Source organism: Carica papaya, chromosome 8 (assembly GCF_054855325.1).
Source record: "Carica papaya isolate Zhongbai chromosome 8, ASM5485532v1, whole genome shotgun sequence".
Classification (NCBI taxonomy): domain Eukaryota; kingdom Viridiplantae; phylum Streptophyta; class Magnoliopsida; order Brassicales; family Caricaceae; genus Carica; species Carica papaya.
Genome location: NC_142316.1, coordinates 624,120 through 643,659, shown reverse-complemented (window position 1 = coordinate 643,659; position 19,540 = coordinate 624,120). Strand labels below are relative to the sequence as shown.

The 19,540-nt window shown below is 33.0% G+C and overlaps 1 protein-coding gene across 3 annotated transcripts in view; it reads left to right on the top strand.

Moving 5' to 3' along the window:
* Window positions 1–19,540, top strand: part of LOC110807520 (plant/protein (DUF810)) — a 43,707-nt gene that overhangs the window by 10,884 nt on the left and 13,283 nt on the right. For 2 of the 3 annotated variants that reach the window (XM_022032660.2, XM_022032661.2), the window contains 9 exons: window positions 22–96; window positions 329–409; window positions 1,371–1,553; window positions 1,659–1,814; window positions 2,667–2,759; window positions 6,527–6,598; window positions 7,732–7,849; window positions 9,345–9,523; window positions 10,013–10,097. In XM_022032660.2, the coding sequence (XP_021888352.2) occupies window positions 22–96; window positions 329–409; window positions 1,371–1,553; window positions 1,659–1,814; window positions 2,667–2,759; window positions 6,527–6,598; window positions 7,732–7,849; window positions 9,345–9,523; window positions 10,013–10,097 (1,042 nt within the window). Of the gene's footprint in view, window positions 1–21; window positions 97–328; window positions 410–1,370; window positions 1,554–1,658; window positions 1,815–2,666; window positions 2,760–6,526; window positions 6,599–7,731; window positions 7,850–9,344; window positions 9,524–10,012; window positions 10,098–19,214; window positions 19,387–19,540 lie in introns of all 3 variants that reach the window. The other variant, XR_015814164.1, reaches the window with a different exon arrangement.

Here is a 19,540-nt window from a genome sequence, read left to right as displayed (position 1 = left end):
ATTAGTTTTTTATTATTGTAGGAGTCAGTGATGATGGAGGATATGGTAGCTGTTGCATTGATTACTCGAAGGCTTCTGTTGGAAGAATCTGAAGGAGTAAGCAATCACTTCCTTCATTGGAATTTTCACTCATAATTTAAGTAGCTTCCCTTGGAAGAAATAAAGGAAAAAACTTACCCTGATTATGGACGCTGCAAATTTTCATGAATTCTTATTGGAAGTAATTATTTGTCTGGAGGATCTGTTTACTTCGTTGAGTGCAATGCTCTAACATTATGTATCTACTGTCTTTGAGACTGAAATTTCAATTTCCCAATGTTTCATGCAGGTAATGCAATCTACATCTGACATAGATCGAGACCAAATAGAGTCGTTTATATCATCATCCATTAGGAATGCATTCACAAGGGTAATATTATCTCTCATCATCAATCTTTTGCTCCCTTTCGTAGAATTTGTAACAGTAAAGCTTTGTTTAGTACAAAAAGACGTTGGCTACTTGTTTTCTAAATTTAAGTATTTCATTTACAAAACGATGCATGTTAGTTAACAATGAAGAAAAAGTGATGAAAATGATTATGGAACTAGAAAATTTTAAGATACTTTGTATTTTTCGGAGAACTATTTCGTTTGTGCTTTGATTATTTTATAAGAATGTAATTTTTACACAGTTAGATAAATAAAGCATGCGTAGATACACAAATTTAAAAAATGAAAAACTACAATATACTTTTATATACCAAATGAAACTTAATTTTAAATGTTAAAATTATTTTCAGTGGTTGATGTTTTGATTTCTTTTTTGTTTTTCCCATGTGTTTGTGTTAGACAGTCATTGATATTTCCATAAAGCTATCAGAATAACTACTGAACATTTGGAAGACAACATAATTAGCTTTTGCTCATACATGTGGCCCTTGATTAGATAATGAGCTCCCTTTAGCTTCATCTGTTGTCCTATCTAATTTAACTTGAAGCTTAACAAATTTTAATACTAGGTTTCAATAAAAAGGGTCTTTGATTGTCTACACTTTGGAATTTAATAAGGTGAAAACTAGTAACTACTCAAATCTTGCTAGAATTTTCACCTATGTAAGACTTAGTGTTTCTAGGATGTAAGGAAATAACTAGGATTAAACAGTACATTATAAAATTTATTTTTGTATAATTTCTTCTGCAAAAGAAACTTCAATTTGGATGAGAGAGACTTATGGTTCCAGAGGTTTTGTTTTTCTTTTAAGGGTCATCCTCTCATATGGAAGGATGAGTTATTGCATTTTGACTTAGCTAACTTGCTTGGGAAATAAATTACAATTTTAGCTACAGTAGTAAAGAGCTGACTATATTGGCATGTCATCATTTTCTGACAGACATTGCAAGCTGTTGATAAATTAGACACAATGAGCGAGCACCCCTTGGCCTTGCTTGCAGAAGAGACCAAGAAACTTTTGGAAAAGGATTCATCAACATTCATGCCAATTTTTTCTCAGAGGTATCCGCAGGCAACTGCTGTTTCAGCATCACTTGTTCACAAGTTCTACGGGAACAAGTTGGTAAGCTGATAGTAGGTTTTTTTGTGCATTACGAATTTCTAACTACTCATTCATCAATCAATTTTTTCCTTCTAGTTTCTGAGGTTGTAATTTTTAAATCTTCAGAAACCTTTTCTTGATGGTGCTGAGCATCTAACTGAGGATGTTGTATCTGTCTTTCCGGCTGCTGATAGTCTTGAGCAGTATATACTAACAATTATCTCGGCTTCATGTCTTGAGGAAAATGTGGAGGTTTACTTCAGAAAACTAATTCCATATCAGGTATCACAGCTGGATTTTTTTGCTTGAAGTAAATTGTTCCTTTTTACGAGAGAAGTAAACTATTTCCAACTTATGGAAGAAGAATTGAATTTTCTTTCAAATGAGAATGGATTTTGATCTGTGATACAGTTGTACTGTTGAGTGGTAAAATACTTGAGTTGGAAATAGATTAGTCAGTTTCAAACAATAACTTGTTTTCCTACTTTGTGAATAAGTTGCAAGGATTAATTTATTCTTTTGGGATATTGGAGAACAAGTATTTTGCTCATTTACCAAGGGGTTATATAAATGTTTTCTTTTTGTCTCTAAAGGTAGCAAGAGGGTGTTGTCTGAACATGAGACAAGGTCAAAATTTTCTCTTTGAGTAACTTTTCTCATCTAATAGCATGGTGATCTTTTAAGTAAAGATCAATATAGTTCCTCTGTTAAAGGGGCTTCTCTTATCTAATGGCATTGTGAGGATTCAATGCATTCTAAGCCCACGACTAAGAAATTAAGAGATCCTGATGTCAAAGTAAAATAGTTCCTTGTGTTTATCAGTAATTCAGCAGTTATGGATATAGATATCAATGTGCATTAGTGGAAGCAGTAATGACTTGTAATATTTATTAAAATCTTGCTTGTTATACTATCATAAAACTTGGTTCTTTGAATACTGCCAATCTTTTTTCTGCAATTTCATTTCTTCTCCTGTCTAATATGGAGTTTCATGCTTGATTCTTGAAAAATACTCATGTGAGCCTTCAAGTGTGGTATAATTTCTAATGTTCATTTTTCAATATTTCAAATTTCAGTTGTTATCTTTTTCTTGCTCATCTTTCTCCAACATTACTTGCTTCCTTTCATTTTTAGATTGAGCCTATATCTGGTACCTTGGTCTTGCGTTGGCTCAATTCACAGCTTGCAAGAATTTTAAGTTGGGTGGAGCGGGCTATTCAACAAGAGGTAAATATTTAAATAGTTCATATGACCTCACAAACCATGCTTCTAATTTTGCTACTTGTTGGAACCTAATATAGCTTCAGTTATTTGTTCAAGTACTTTTAAAGCAACTACCTTCTCTTCAAGATAATTTTTGGCTTTTCTTTTTCCCTATATTTGGAGGATAGGATGAGCTCCTTTATTTAGCCTCTTCGAGTTTCTTACGAGGTTAAATTGTTGAGATAATTTGTTATCGATTGATTATTTTAGATGGTATTAGAGTTGGCCGTCTTTCAATTCTATTTTTAGCTTAATTTCTTTTAATCAAAGTGGGCTTCTACTTCATTTTTTCAATCTGGTTGCTGCTAGTGAGAAAGCTTGTTAGAGTATAAAGAATAGGTTGAACCTTTTTCTACTAACGTAAGCTTTCGCTATAAGTCGTGCCAAAAGCTTAACTTTTTCAAAATTTATTTTCGGTAACTTTTGTTAAAATTTAGAAAGAAAACTCTAGAGAGAAAAATAGAGGGTGTTCGTATTTGCATGTTATCTTCTCTAGGTCTGGATCCAAGTTGTTCGCATAACCAAGGATGTTCTTGGTGATTGAGAGAAAATGTTTCAATGGGTGATTGAGAGAAAATGTTTCAATGGGTGCTTGAGGAGGCAAGTTGATGCAGAAAAAGAGACCCTAAGGTAGAAATATATCAGGGAGATATTTAGGTGATTTTAATTTTTATGTATTATTGAGATAATTAGTTAATTTAGAATAGTTAAAAGCAACATTTCCTATTTAGTTAGGATGTTATTTAGTTATTATATACCATACGTTATTCAATTAATTAGCTTGCTAGAGATTTTTTCAATCTAACACTCATCATTTTTTTATTAAGAAGGGATTGTTTATGAGTCATTTTGTGCCCACAGTTCACAATAAAATAGAGCAATATAAATAAAAAACAATCATTTACTTGCTACCACTCGGACCTTATTGTTCTAAAACCATGTGCGTAAATAGTATTGGAAGGCCCATTCGTATAACCACTTAGCTTATTAATCGATTACCTTTTAGGGTGTTAGACTTTAAAAGTTTCATAGAAGTTTTTTCCACATTTTTCTCAAATACTCATGTCATAGACCATATTATCCCCATAATATTGGACTGTCGCCTCTACTAACATGCATCAACATCAGGGAGGGAAACTCGACTCAAAAGCTCGTAAGTGTGTTTTTATGGGATACTTTTCAACACAAAAGAGTTACAAATGTTACCGTCCACCTACTAAAAAATGTTATATCTCTGTAGATGTTATTTTTGTTGAAACCAAATCGTCCTTTAGCCAATCTTATTTTTAGAGAGAGACTGTAATAGAAGATAGTGATTTCTTCTTTTTTGATCTTATCTTACCCTCTACATTACCAACACCTCTACCTCCACCATCAGCAGCAAATGACTCTCCTCATTACATCTTAGAACATGACTCTCTTCCACCATCACTAGCAAATTATACTCCTCAATCACGTCACGACCCAGAACATGACTCTCCTCCATCACTTTAAAACCTAGAAAAAGATCTAGTCCCAATGACTTTATCTGACCCAAGATTCTCTCAGACGTATTTAAAGAAGAAAAAATTTGGATCCTAAATCAAAGTACATCTAAGCATAAGTTGAGCTCTAGAAATGAGATAACTTTTCAGAACTTTTTGTCATCTGACATTGATATACTAGTTGTAATTCAAAAAGGAATTAGGAAATGTACTAAAGGCAAACTTTACTCAATCTCAAATTTTGTATTATTTGACAAGTGTTCACCATCTCATAAGAATTTTCCTGTGAGTTTAAATAAAATATCTATCCCTAACACATTATTAAAAGATTATCTTGTGAAAAATGAAAAAATACTATAAATGTTGAAATGTAGACATTGAAGAAGAACTAGACATGAGAGGTGGTAGACCTACCTAAGAGAAACAGACACGTGGGATACAAATGGATCTTCACTATAAAGTACAAAACTAATGGTACAATAGAGAGATACAAAAACAGACTTGTTGCTGAAGGATACACTTAGACTATAGAATAGATTATCAAGAGATCTTTGCACCTATAACCAGGATGAACACATTTAAAGTACTATTAATCTTAACTGTTAACTAAGATTGGATTTTTAACTGTTTGATGTAAAAAATGTCTTTCAAAATCGAGATCTTCATGAGGATTACATGAAAATTCCACTAGGATTCATAAAAAATTTAGAAGCAGTTGCAGATTAAGAAAAAATCTTTATGAACTCAAACAGTCGCTGATGACACAATTTAAAAGGTTTATAAAGGTAATGTTGACAATGGGATACAAGAAATCATACCTCAGATTCAGGGGGAGTTACAAGTAATAATTGATGATGTTATTGTTTATGTTGATGATATTATTGTGGCAAGTAATAATAAAAAAGAGAGATTAGTACTTAAAGCAACATTTGATCAGAAAATTTGAAATTAAAGAATTAGGCACACTAAAATACTTCATTGGAATTGGAGTGATTCACTCAAAATAAGCATTTTCCGTCTATGACAAAAGCACATAAGTGATCTTCTAAAGGATTCAGGCAAGCTGGCATGCAAACTTGCTAGCACATTGATTGATGTCAACCATAAGCTGGGATTAGCAGAGGAAGACACAACCTTCAACAAAAAAATGTACCAGAGGCTAGTAGAAGAGTTACTCTGTCACATACATGACGAGATATAATTTACATGGTAAATGTGATAAGTTAACTTGTGCATAATCCTAGAAAAGTGCATTTATAGGTAGCATACAGAGTGTTATAGTATTTGGAGGAAACATTAGGAAAAAGTGTCATGTTCAGAAGGAATAACAGATTGCTCTTGGAAGTCTATACTGATGTTGATTATGTTGGATTGTTAGTAGATAGAAGATTAACTACAGGTTGTTGTAACTTTCTTGAAGGAAATTTGGCCACATGGAGAAGTGAGAAACAAAACGTGGTGACAAGATTAAGTGTGGAATCAGAATTTCGAGCAATGACATGAGTACAAAACATATTGTCAATAAATAATGATCAGTATCACCTATAATCGATATAGTATGACAGAACAAAACCTATTGAAGTTGATAGACATTTCATCAAAGAGAAGCTGGACAATAGTCTAACATACACATCGTACATGCCTACTAACTCCCAATTTGTAGATGTGCTTATTAAGGGTTTGAACAAAGCAGGATTTCAGATAATTATTGCAAAGCTGGGAATGAATAATATCTATTCACTGGTTTGAGGGGGAATGTTGGAAAATATATATACATATGTGATTTAATGTGTAATGATATAATAGTAATACTCCTATGTAATTAATTTTAAGGTCTTCTTTTGTGAACTCAAGGTTGTGCATATATAGGACCTGATTCTTCAATAATAAAATGCATAATTCTATTCTCCCACAGAAATAAATCAGCAAATTAACTGACTGATTTGATTGGCAGAAATCTCCTAAATCCTGTAATTAATCACAAATATTCTGCAGTTGATTTGTTTGCTGGAAAGCCTGTAATTAATTTCAAATATTCTGCACTGATTTACTTGCTGGAAATCTCTTAATTAATCTCAAATATTCTACATTTTGTTTCCTTGTTTTTTATAGGATAACTTTATCCTCCTTTAGTTTGTAATTTTTCTGTGCTTCTGAACATATTTGTATTTTATTTTATTTTTTTAAAATCCTGTTATTACATGAACTCGCTTATATTAGCTTAGTTTTTTGCATAAATGCTTCCAGCGATGGGACCCGATATCACCTCAACAGCGACATGGAAGTTCAATTGTTGAAGTTTATAGGATAGTGGAAGAGGTATGGATGTGCATGTTCCGTCCTTTATGTATTGTTACCTGCCTTCTACCTGAAGTTTTTACAGCTATTTTTATGGCAACTCTTCCTTAGCATGCCTTTTGAAAACAATTTTTATTGTGGATGGGTGCTGAAAGTGAACAGATAGTTATTCATTACTGGCATTGTTTTTAGTAATTCATAAGTCAAAGAATTTGTCCTGCCTCCTTTTTTGGTTTAACCTTTCTTTGCCTTTTCACATATCCTGTATTTATGGTTACAATATTTGCAAGTACTGCAGTAGTAGTCCTTATTGTTCTAGTTATCAAAGTTTTTTGTCTAATCTGCCCTGCAATTGAAAAGGTTTCATTCCTGTATTTGCCAAATAGTGTCAGCCTTAGCCCTGGCATCATTTTGATTTATATTATTGCTATTGATGAGCTGATAAAATACTTTTAAATTACTTGAATTGTAGCTAGGTTTCTTTTCAGAAGCATTAATAATATCATCACTATATCTGAAAGAAAATTACTCTTAGTGTAGCTAGATGAGTATATGTAGTTATTTCAACAAAAAAAACTTGTTGGTATTATTATGTTGAATTTGTTTAAAATATCAATTTTCTTTCAGTGGGATAACTCCTGTTTAGAATATCATCACTATATCTGGAAGAAAATTACTTACAGTGTAGCTAGATGAGTATATGTAGTTATTTCAATAAAAAGAACTTGTTGGTACTATTATGTTGAATTTGTTTAAAATATCAATTTTCTTTCAGTGGGACTAACTTCTGTTTATGATTTCAGTTTTTCAAAAGATTGCAATTTTCACGTGAACTGAAATAAACTTTTGTCATTTTTACACAGTTTTTGATTGCCAAATTATTCATCATGGCAATGAATATGGTTGTGGGTGAAATTCACAACACTAATATCCCATGTGAAAGAAATATGTTGGTAAATTTGTAGTGCTCAAAGGTTGAAACAAAGTTGATCAATAAGTTTCTCTTCTCCGATGGAAAGTCTTTGTGGAAAGCTTGTGAGATATCACAGTTTGGATCCATTTTAGAATTTTCTCATCTGTTGATTTAACTATGACATTGTAGTCATTTTTCTGTCTATGAGGACTAATACTATTATGAACAATCTTTGATGCAGACAGTTGATCAATTCTTTGCTCTTAAAGTTCCAATGAGGCCTATGGAACTGAGCTCCCTATTTCGTGGAATCGACAATGCATTTCAAGTTTACGCAAATCATGTCATTGATAAGTTGGGTGAGTATGTGCAACATGGTCATTTATTTATTTAGAATAGCAACACGAAGATTGTTCAAACTCTAGGTATCAACAGATTTTTAGTTTAGAAGCTGTTATCATATGAGAGAAGTTGCCCTATTCTGCATGGCTTTGGATGCAGAATAAGAAATCCCAACTTGGAATAATTATTATTTCAAAAAGAAATAATCATTCTGTATCATTAATTTAATTTTAGACTATTTTAGTAGAGTTTAAATATTATTTGGAATTGGGAAACTTTTCTTTTTCCTTCTATTGCTGCAATATTCTCCTTATTATGTCATGGTATCTATAAAAAAGTGGCTGACTATCTATAGTGTTTGGTGATGAATTAAGAATTTATTGTTTTAGGACTTCATTCCTTGTTATATCTATTTGTGTTCTTTTCTCCAGTATTGTTTCAACCTATCCATGGGACAAGTAGGTCTGGAAGTAACTTGTTCCCAGATACTTTTTCAGGGGTAGGTGACAAAGAAGAATAGGGATAGACCTTAAGAAATCAAGAATCAAGCTAAAGAATTACATAAAAAAATAGATATAGCATTATAAATTAGCTGATGTAGGACAAGTAGATTTGGAAGTAACTTTTTCATGGATAGTTTAGAAGGTAGAAGAATGGAAGTGAGGAAACAAAAGAATAAAGCCCTAACACAATAAATTCTTATTGATCATTATCTATTCTAACATTGTTGATAGTCGATGACCTTTATATAGGCACTTGCAGCAACAATAAAAAATCAAAAGTTTCTCATTCATAATAATATTTAAAGTCTATCTAAATAGTGTAAATAGTGGAGTATATGGATATCAAAGATCTGCAAGATTTTAGATTAACGGTGACCTACTTAACTCCTTTTATGAGTTATGGGAAAGAGTAACCTTTGGCAACTTTATGGACTAAAGTCCATGGTAACTTCAGACAAATCAATGTCTGACCTATATTGACTTGGGAGGTCATTATTTGCGACCTTTAAGACCCTCTTCTTGCTCCATAAACAATTCTTTGTTATATTCACTTTTGCATTTGTTCTTTGTGGATGATGTCTTATTCTCTCTTGTTACATATAATCTTTTCTCTCCTTAATTTTTTTTTGTTTTTTATAAAAAAACTTACTTAAGTAGTGGTCGCAAGTATTTAATCAAGATTTCTTCTTGGTGAAAAATTGACCTTGAGTTTTGAGGTAATGAAACATCAATGATGGCAAGAAAGGAAAACACACTTATTAAAGCTATTAAATACTTGCAACTTCAGATACTTAAGTCACCGAAATTGTAGACTCTAGAGCGACATGGGGCTGAGTCAAAGTCACACCGACAAAGATGTTGCTCAACATGATCAACATGAATAACATTAATAGGAGCTGACATTTCTTCTATTGTCAGTGGAGGGGTTTCAGGGAAACTATGTCATAAAACTAGTTTGTTTTATACATCTTTATATCACATGTTCTAATGTCTGATTTTGGTCATGCAGGAAGCAAGGATGATTTGGTTCCCCCGGTGCCTGTTCTCACACGTCACAGGAGGGAAGCTGGAATCAAAGCTTTTGTAAAGAAGGAACTATTTGACTCTAAGCTTCACGATGAGAGAAGATCGGCCGAAATTAGTGTCCACATGACACAAACCCTTTGTGTTCAGTTGAATACTCTATATGTAAGCTCAGGCATTATTTTCATTTTCTGTTTCTTTTTCTCATTTGTTGTTGACGAGACTAAGATATTACTTTGTTTTATATTGATAGGGCTGCATGCAATATTCATAATTTATTCATTTTCTAAAAAAGAGAGAAAATCATTAGTATATATAATATGGTTTTTTTATGAAACATTTAGAAATTCTTCACTTGTTTCAATTCTAATTAGTTTGTAGGAAAATAGTGCAATCAGTATATAACATTATATTTTCTCAGAGAAAAGCAAGACAGGAAGAATACTGCCTACAACTTATAAAACCAAACCTTTTGTCTCAAAATAAGCTCTTGCCAATACTTTCAGTTGCTATAATATGATGATACCAGAAGAAAACTGACCTACAATGGATTTTGGCGAAATACTCTCTATCTTGAACTTGTCAGGAATGAAGTTTATATGCTTTTATCAATATATAATGATATTTGTTTTTGTTTTCTTTTCCTGCTAAAAGTATGCGGTTAGTCAACTGAATAAGTTGGAAGATAGCATCTGGGAGCGCTGGAAAAGGAAAAAGCCTGCTGAAAAAATCTCTATCAGTAAGTATCTTATGCTGCATTCTCAGTTTGTCAATTTAGAGCTAACCTCATTTTTATATCAATTGTCATGCAATGTTGGAACATGTTTGTTTTAACTTAATAGTTAAGATGATGTTTTTAAATTAAAAGTTAGTAGAAGAAAGAGGAGGAAAGGAAAGAAGAAGAAAAGGGAGGTTTCTAAAGAGAAAGAATTTTTTCTTTAGATTGTTGGTGACGTTTGATAAAAGTTTAGTAGAAGAAAGAGGAGGATACACCGATACAGATTATTCAGGATCATTAGTAGACATGAGATTTACTATTAGATATCGTACCTTCCTTGGAGGGAATTAAGTCACTTAAAAAAGTAAGCAGCAGACTTCGGTTTAGTGCAGAATCAAAATGCAGACCATGCCCAAGGAGTGTGTGAGCTCATTTGATTAAAGATGATCCTAAAAATTGAATGGGACAGGTGTATGAGATTTTACTGTGACAATAAGTCAATAATAAGAAGTCTTTGACATGACTGTCTGATATGAGGAAGAAAGAAAGATAGAAGAGGAAAAGAGAAGAGAAATTGTTGATAAGGATTTCATGATAAGTAGAATACTATATTAGTTAGAGTTCTAATCGTATAATTATATTTTATAATTAGAATCCAACTAAAATAAGAATAACCACTTCATATATATCTTCTAAATATAAATATAAGAAATAAGAAATAAAATTAGAAGTTTATTTTCTCCAAAAACTTCATGGTATCAGAGCCAAAAGAAGACGAAAAAACCCTAAAAGCAAAATAGGCCAAAGTTGGTAGTCAACTACCAAAGAAACCAACCCACCATCACCCAGGCGGAGTCACCGCTCAACCCCAGTCAAAAAAGCCACAGTTTCTGCGTGCATCCGCCACACACGCCGCCGGCTTCATCCCATTCAGCCTGAAAAACGGTGGAATACTGCTAGAAAAGCTCGATTGAAACAAATCTAGTTTCTTTCTGCACAAAATCTAGCTTGATCGCAATTATCTGGCTTTTTTTTCATGCGGTTGCCCGCGTTCGGAATAACTGTCGTTCTACGCCCTCCACTGCTTTGATCTGGCTGATCTGCATTTGGAGACGGGTCGATTGATCCTCCTGCACACCACGCTGCTCTGGTCGCGCGCCGAGTCGTGTTGCATTGATCGGACAGAGCCCCTCCCTCGCGCCAATCCGCATTTCCGCGCACGAGAAGTCTGGTGTGGCCATTCCACGCACCAGACCACTCTGACCTGGTCCGTCTGCGCTTGAGCAAAGCTGTCCGTGTCCGAGCCAGTGCCAAGCTGAGCCAAGCCAAGCTAGATCTAGTTCTGGCTTTTTTGTCATTTTTTCGATTTTTTTTAGATCCCTTTTTGGATTCTTGATGTAGATAGGAGGTCCGTTTTTCATTATTGGATATTTTTCTTCCTTATTTTTAGTATTCTAAAATGACAGAAGTAAAAAAAGTGAGTGTTACTAGTTTTGATAACCCTTTGTTACAAATCAGTCTCGTAAAATTTGATGAAATTAATTTTCTTGCTTGGTCGAAATCTTATTTATTGTTCATCAAATCTACAGGATTGTAGGGTTACATTACTGGTGAGGCGAAAAAAACTAGATGTTGGTAGTTTAAAATATAATAGATGAGACTCTGAGAGTTCATTAGTAATGTCATGATTCATAAATTCCATGCAATCCCATATTGACAGAATATATCTATTGCTTAATACTGCTGAAAAATATGGAATGCAGCATCTTTTACATATTCACAGATGAGTAATGACACTCAGATTTATGAACTCCGGAATAAAGTTTATAGCATAAAGTAAGAAGAGATGATTATTTTTCAATATTTTTCTGAAATGAATGGATTATGACAGAAGTTATATTACTATCAAAATTTTTAAGTAGAGTGTCCTACAGATGCAGTCAAATTTCAGAAATTATTAGAAAAAAGTGAATTTATTATTTTTTAGCTGTCTGAACACCGATGATCAAATACGGGTTCAAGTGTTTGATAAGGACTCATTTCTTTCATTAGAATAAACTTATGTTTATGTTCAGTAAGAAGAGAGTAGAAGAAATGTCATACTTTATATTGCACCAGTTGAGAAGACTGGATTAATGGCTAAGTCTGATCTATCCAGAGATATATGGAAGTGTGACTATTGTGGCAAGCCAAGACACAATAGGAAAACTTGTTGGAAGTTGTATGGAAGACCAATTAGAGGTCGGGGAGGAAGAAGAGGTGGAACCATAAGAGCTCAAGTAAATTTTGTTAAAGTTAGGGAAATACCTGGTTTACCATCCGTTGGAGTCTTTTCCACAGAAGAAATTCAAAATCTGAAACGACTTCTTAGTTAACTTAACTCTTCATCAACTGTTGGCACATCAAATGTGGTAAAATTAGGTATTACTCATCCTATTTCCACTCATGATAATTGGATTATAGATTATGAAGCTAACAGACACATGACAGACTTTTCTAAAGAATTCTTAATCTATTTTTCTTGTACTGAAGGGGATAATGTTCGTATAGCAGATGAGTTATACACTCTCGTGTCGGGAACAAGTTCCATTAATTATACTCCTACTATTACACTTTCTTCAGTTTTACACGTGTCTAATTTTTCTGACAATTTTTTATTTATTAGTGCCATAATTAGATATCTCAAGTGTAAAATTGAATTTTTTCTTATCATTGCATCTTTTAGGATCTTCAAACCGGGAAGATGATTGACACTAGTAGACTGCAAGATGACTTATATGTCTTGGATAGACATCTGAACTTAATTGGAAATCAAGCAACCATTGGGAATAAAGAAATCAATATGAAGATACTATAATGGCACCGACGATTGGAACATCCTTTCTTTTTTGTTTTAGAAAAATTATATTTTAATTATTTTAAAAAAATTTTTATGGAGTGTTTGTTTTGTGATGCATGCGAACTTACTAAATATAAGAGGAGCTCTTATCAATAATATAAGTATTGATCCTTTTATGACTATTCACTCTGATGTGTGGAGACCTACTCAGAATATCTCACTTTCTGGTCATAGATAGTTTGTTACTTTTATTGACTGTTGTACTATATTAACATAGATTTATCTGTTAAAAGAAAAAAGTGATATATTGTTATATTTTCAATCTTTTCACAAAATGATATGTACACAGTTTGGTGTTAAAGTTAAGATTCTGCGAATAGATAATGGTATAAAATATATGAATAGTGGGTTCCGTGCCTATATGGAGTCAAATGGAATAATTCATCAGACAAGTTGTGCCTACACCAGTGAACAAAATGAGATTTCTGAAAGAAAAAATAGATGCATACTGGAAGTAGCTCGGTTACTAATGTTCACCATGAATTTACCAAAGAGTTCCTGGGAAGATGCAGTTCTCTCAGTTGTCTATCTTATTAATAGAATATCTTTGCGGGTGCTGAATTTTAAAAGTCCTATGGAGGTTTTGCAATGATAAAATTCTTACATTATTCGCCCAAAAGTGTTTGAATGTGTGTGCTTTATTCATGTTAGAAATGTGGGTAAATTAGAACCTAGAACTCTTAAGTGTGTATTTGTTGGATATTCTTTTATCCAAAAAGGTTATAAGGGTTATCATTCACCATATAGAAAATATTTTATAACTATGGATGTTACATTTAGGGAGAATGAGTTTTATTTCAACTCAAACCCAACACCTCTTCAGGGAGAGAATGAGAAGGAAAAAATGATACGTAATTGGGTAACAATTAAGAGTCATATCCAGGGGGAGAATTCTATTGCAGAAAGTCTTAATCAAGAAGATAATGTTGAACATTTATATAAATTAGATTTGAAAAGGTATTCAAGGAGAGAGAAGTCTAAAGAAGACATCATGCAGTATGTCTCAGGTTAAGAGGTCAAGAATCTTTTCTGGTTCCAGAAGATACTGGTGAGTTATTGAAGTTTTTAGATAAAATAAACTTTCTAATTTTTTTAGTCCTTGTTTTGTTTACATTTAGAAGATATATATAGATTAGTTATCCTTATTCTATTTGAATTCTAATTATAGGATATAATTATACTATTAAAACTCTAAATAATATAGTATTCTACTTGACATAAAATCCTTATCAATACTCCCCCTGAAGTTGGTGCAAAGATATCACACATGCTCAACTTGCAAATCAGGTTCTGAAGAGATTTGTTGTATCTTCTTTTAGTGAAAATGTCAGCCACTTGGTCGCCAGAAGATACATGATATAAGCATAGAGAGCCACCAACCACCTTCTTTTTATGAAGTGTTAATCAATCTCAATGTGTTTTGTCCTGTCATGTTGAACTGAATTATGAGCAATGTTAATTGCTGCTTTATTGTCACAAAACATGGATAGTTTCTCATTTTTAAGCAGTTTTAACTCCCTCATTAGTTTTTGCAACCATAGTACTTCACATACTTCTTGGGCTATTGGTCTATATTCTGCCTCAGCACTGGAGCAAGTAACCACACTTTTTTTCTTACTTTTCAATTTGATTAAGTTGCCTCCTACAAGTGTGCAGTAATCTGTAGTTGATATTCTATCATTTAGGGAATCAGCCCAATCAGCATTTGTAAATGCTTTTATTTTAAGATGATCATGCTTAGAAAAGAACAGACATTTTCCTGGTGCAGACTTCAGGTATCGTAATATGCGGAAGACAGCATGTAAATGAGTCTCACAAGGATCATGCATGTACTAGCTCACAAAACTAACTGCATATACTATATCGGGTCTGGTATGTGAGAGATAAATGAGTTTTCCAACTAGTCTCTAGTATCTTCCCAAGTCAACTGATGTACCACTACCTGCTTGCAATTTGTGGTTGCTCTCAATAGGTGATTCTGCCGGCTAGCAACCCATCATACCAGTCTCTTATAGTAAGTTTAGGATATACTTCCTTTGAGAAATGAGTATTGCAATATTTTTAAATTTTTTATTTCAAATTCTTGAGTAAGAAGTTCCTTCAACCGAGCCATCTCCTTTATACCATCTCCAGTCACCACAATATCATCCACATAAACAATGAGAAAAGTAACTTTACCCTCACGATGTTTAATAAATAAGGTATGATCCGCATTGTTTTGTTGATATCCAAAAGAAATCATAACTGTTCTAAACCGTTCAAACCATGCTCTTGTAGATTGCTTCAATCCATATAAAGACTTTTTTAATTGACAAACTTTTCCTTGCATCTTCTCATCTTCAAATTTAGGTGAAATTTTCATGTACACCTCTTCCTCTAAGTCTCAATGGAATGCATTTTGTACATCAAACTATTGTAAATCCCAATTAAGGTTAGTTGCGCAAGACAAAAGTATTATAATTGTATTCATTTTCGCAACAGGTGCAAATGTCTCATGATAGTTAATCCCATAGGTTTGAGTAAATCTTTTAGTCACCAATCTAGTTTTGTACATTTCGATCGATCTGTCTGTTTTGTGTTTTATAGTGAACACTCATTTGCAATCAAACATCTTCTTTCCCTGTGGAGGTGAAACAAGTTCCCATGTTTCATTATTTGTCAATGTTCTCATTTCTTCAATCATGGCTTTCTTCCACTTGGGATCTCCTATAGCTTCTCTCCAATTCTGTGAAATAAACATAGAGAAAACAGATAAGACAAAGGCTTTATAGGAGAGAGATAAAGAGTCATAGGAAAGAAAGTTGATATACGGTGTTTAGTGCAAGTTCTCGTTCCTTTTCTAATAGCAATAAGTTTATCTTTTCTAATAGCAATAAGTTTATCTGATAAACCACAAGAGAAAGATAATTCACCAGTATCTTCTGGAACCAAAAAAGATTCTTGACCTGTAACAGACTGCATAATGACTTTTTCAAACTCCTTTCTCCTTGAATACCTTTTCAAGTCTGATTTATCTAGATGTCCAACATGATCTTCTTGATTAAGACTTTCTGTAATAGAATTCTTCTCCTAAATATGATACTCAATCGTTACCCAATTAGGTATCACTTCTTCCTTCTCACTCTCCCCCTGAGTAGGTGTTGGGGTTGAGTTAAAGTAAGGCTCGTTCTTCCTAAGTGCAACATTCATAGTTACAAAGTATTTTCTAGATGGTGGATGATAAGACTTATAGCCTTTTTGAGTAGAAGAATATCCAATAAATACATACTTAAAAGCTTTAGGTTCTAGTTTACCCACATTTCTAGCATGAAGAAAGCACACACATCCAAACACTTTTGGGGGAACAATGTAGGAATTTTTTCCTTACAAAACCTCTATAGAACTTTTAAAATTCAGGATCTGCGAAAATATTTATTGATAAAATAGACAGATGAGAGAATTTCATCTCCCCAATAACTCTTTTATAGATTCATGGTAAACATTAGTAACCGAGTTACCTATAGTATGTGTCTGTTTTTTCTTTCGGTAACCCCATTTTATTCACTCATGTAGGCACAACTTGTCTGATGAACTATCTCATTTGACTTCAAGTAGGCACGAAACTCATTATCCATATATTCTGTACCATTGTTTGTTCGCAAAATAACTTTAGCACCAAACTGTGTACATATCATTTTGTGGAAAGATTGAAAATATGAAAATACATCACTTTTTGCTTTTAACAGATAAATCCATGTTAATCTAGTATAACGATTAATAAAAGTAACAAACCATTTATAACAAATAAGAGAGATATTCTGAGTAGGTTCCCACACATCAAAGTGAATAGTCTTAAAATGATCAATACTTCTATTATTACTTAAATGATAAGAGCTCATCTTATGTTTAGCAAGTTCGCATGCATCACAAAATAAAGACTTCATAGAAATTCTTTTAAATAACTTAGAATATAATTTTTTTAAAATAAAAAAGGAAAGATGTCCCAATTATTGGTGCCATTGTAGTATCTCCATATTGACTTCTTTATTCCTAATGGTTGATTTCCAATTAAGTTAAGATATCTATCCATGACATATAAACCATCTTGCAATCTACCAGTGCTAATCCTTTTCCTGGTTTGAAGATCTTGAAAGATGCAATGATCAAGAAAAAATTCAATTTTACAGTTGAGATCTCTACTTATGATACTAATAAATACAAGATTATCAGAAAAATTAGTCACATGTAAAATTGAAGATAGTGTAATAGTAGGAGTACAATTAATGAAATCTGTTCCCGACAAGAGGGTGTATGACCTATCTGCTATACATACATTATCCCCTTCAGTACAAGAAGAATAGGTTAAGAATTCTTTATAAGAGTCTATCATGTGTCTGTTAGCTCCAGAGTCTATGATCCAATTATCAGGAGTGGAAATAGAATGAACAATACCTGATTTTACCATATTTGATGTCCCAACAATTGATGGAGAGTTAAGTTGATTCAGAAGGCGCTTCAAATTTTGAATTTCTTATGTGGAAAAGGTTCCAATGGATTATGAACCAGGTGTTTCCCTAACTTCAACAAAATTTGCTTGAGCTCTTGTGGTTCCACCTCTTCTTCCTCCCCAACCTCTAATTGGTCTTTCATGCAACTTCCAACAAGTTTTCCTATTGTGTCTTGACTTATCACAATAGTCACATTTCCATATATCTCTGGATTGATCAGACTGAGCAACTAATCCAGTTTTCTCAACTGGTACAATGTGAAGCATGACAATTTTTTTACTCTCTTCTTGCTGAACATAAGAATAAGTTTGTTCTAATGCAGGAAAATTCTTACCAAGCAGTTGGACCCGTATTTGATCATGTTCAGTGTTCAAACCACCTAAAAAATTATAAATTCGCTCTTTTTGTATTAATTTCTGAAATTTGACTTCATATACAGGGCATTCTGCTTGATAGTAATCTAACTATTGTTATAATCCATTTAGTTTAGAAAAATATTGAGAAATAGTCTTCTTTTCTTACTTTGTGCTATGAACTTTATTTTGGAATTCATAAATCTGGGCGTCATTACCCATCTGTGAATATATAAGAGCTGTTGTATTCCATATTTTTTCGGCAGTGTTAAGCAACAGATATGTTCTGAGGTTGCATGGAATTTATTAGTCATGACATTACCAATGAGTTCTCAGAGTCCCATCTATTATATTTTAAACTATTAACATCTAGTTTTTTCACCTCATTAATAATGTAACACTGCAATCCTTTAGGTTTGATGAACAATAAATAAAATCTCGACCAAGTAAGATAATTAGCTCTATCAAGTTTTACAGGATTGATTTATAATGAAGGATTATCAAAACTAGTAATATTCACATTTTTTGCTTATGTCATTTTAAAATGCTAAAAATAAGAAAAAAATATCCAGTAATGAAAAATGGACCTCATATCTGCACCAAGGAGCCAAAAAAATGAAAAAAGATTTAGTTCGGCTCTAAACGGCTCAGACTTGGCTCTAAAATGGCTTAAAATAGGCTTGGCTTGGCTCCTCTTCTCCGGACAGATCTCTGAACGTGCGCAGAAAAAGGTAATGGTGTGGTCTTTTTTATTTGCATCTATTGATGTGCGGCATTAATTTTTTATTAGCGTCTCCGGATGTGTGGCTTAAATTTTTATCAACGTCTTCGGATGTGCGGCTGCACCTTTTTACTAGTGTTTGAGGATGTGCGACTGCAATTTTTTACCAGCGCTCATGGTTGTGTGGTTATATATTATTACCAGCGCTTTCGGAGGTGCAGTTGCACTTTTTATCGACGCTTGTGAATGTGCGGCTTTAATTTTGACCGACACTTGCGAATGTGTAGTTTCAGTTTTTACCAGTGCTTGAGAATGTGCAGCTTTAGTTTTTACCGGCGCCTGCGAATGTGCGGCAGTAGCTTTTTACCAGCGCTCTGATACTATGAAGTTTTTAGAGAAAATAAATTTCTAATTTTTTTATTCCTTGTTTTGTTTACATTTAGAAGATATATATAGATTAGTTATTATTAGAACTGTAAGTAATATAGTATTCTACTTAACATAAAATTCTTATCAACAGTTATCTTTCTGTTTTGACTTATCAGACAAACCTATTGCTGTTGGAAAGGAATGAGAACTTGCACTAAACACCCTATATCTAACTTTGTTTCCTATGACTCTCTATCTTCCTCCTATAGATTTTTTGTCTTATTTGTTTCCTCTATTTCTATTCCATAGGGTTGGAGAGAAGTTTTAGGAAATCCCAAGTGGAAGAAAGCCATGATTGAAGAAATGAGAGTATTGACAAAGAATGAAACATGAGAATTTGTTCACCTCCACAGAGAAAAAAGATATTTGGTTGCAAATGGCTGTTCAACGTAAAACACAAAGCAGACGGATCGATCAAAGGGTATAAAGCTATATTGATGGTTAAAAGATTTACTCAAATATATGGGATTGACTATCAGGAGACATTTGTACTTGTTGTAAAGATGAATACAATTAAAATACTTTTGTCTTGCGCAGCTAATCTTAATAGGGATCTACAACAATTTGATGTAAAA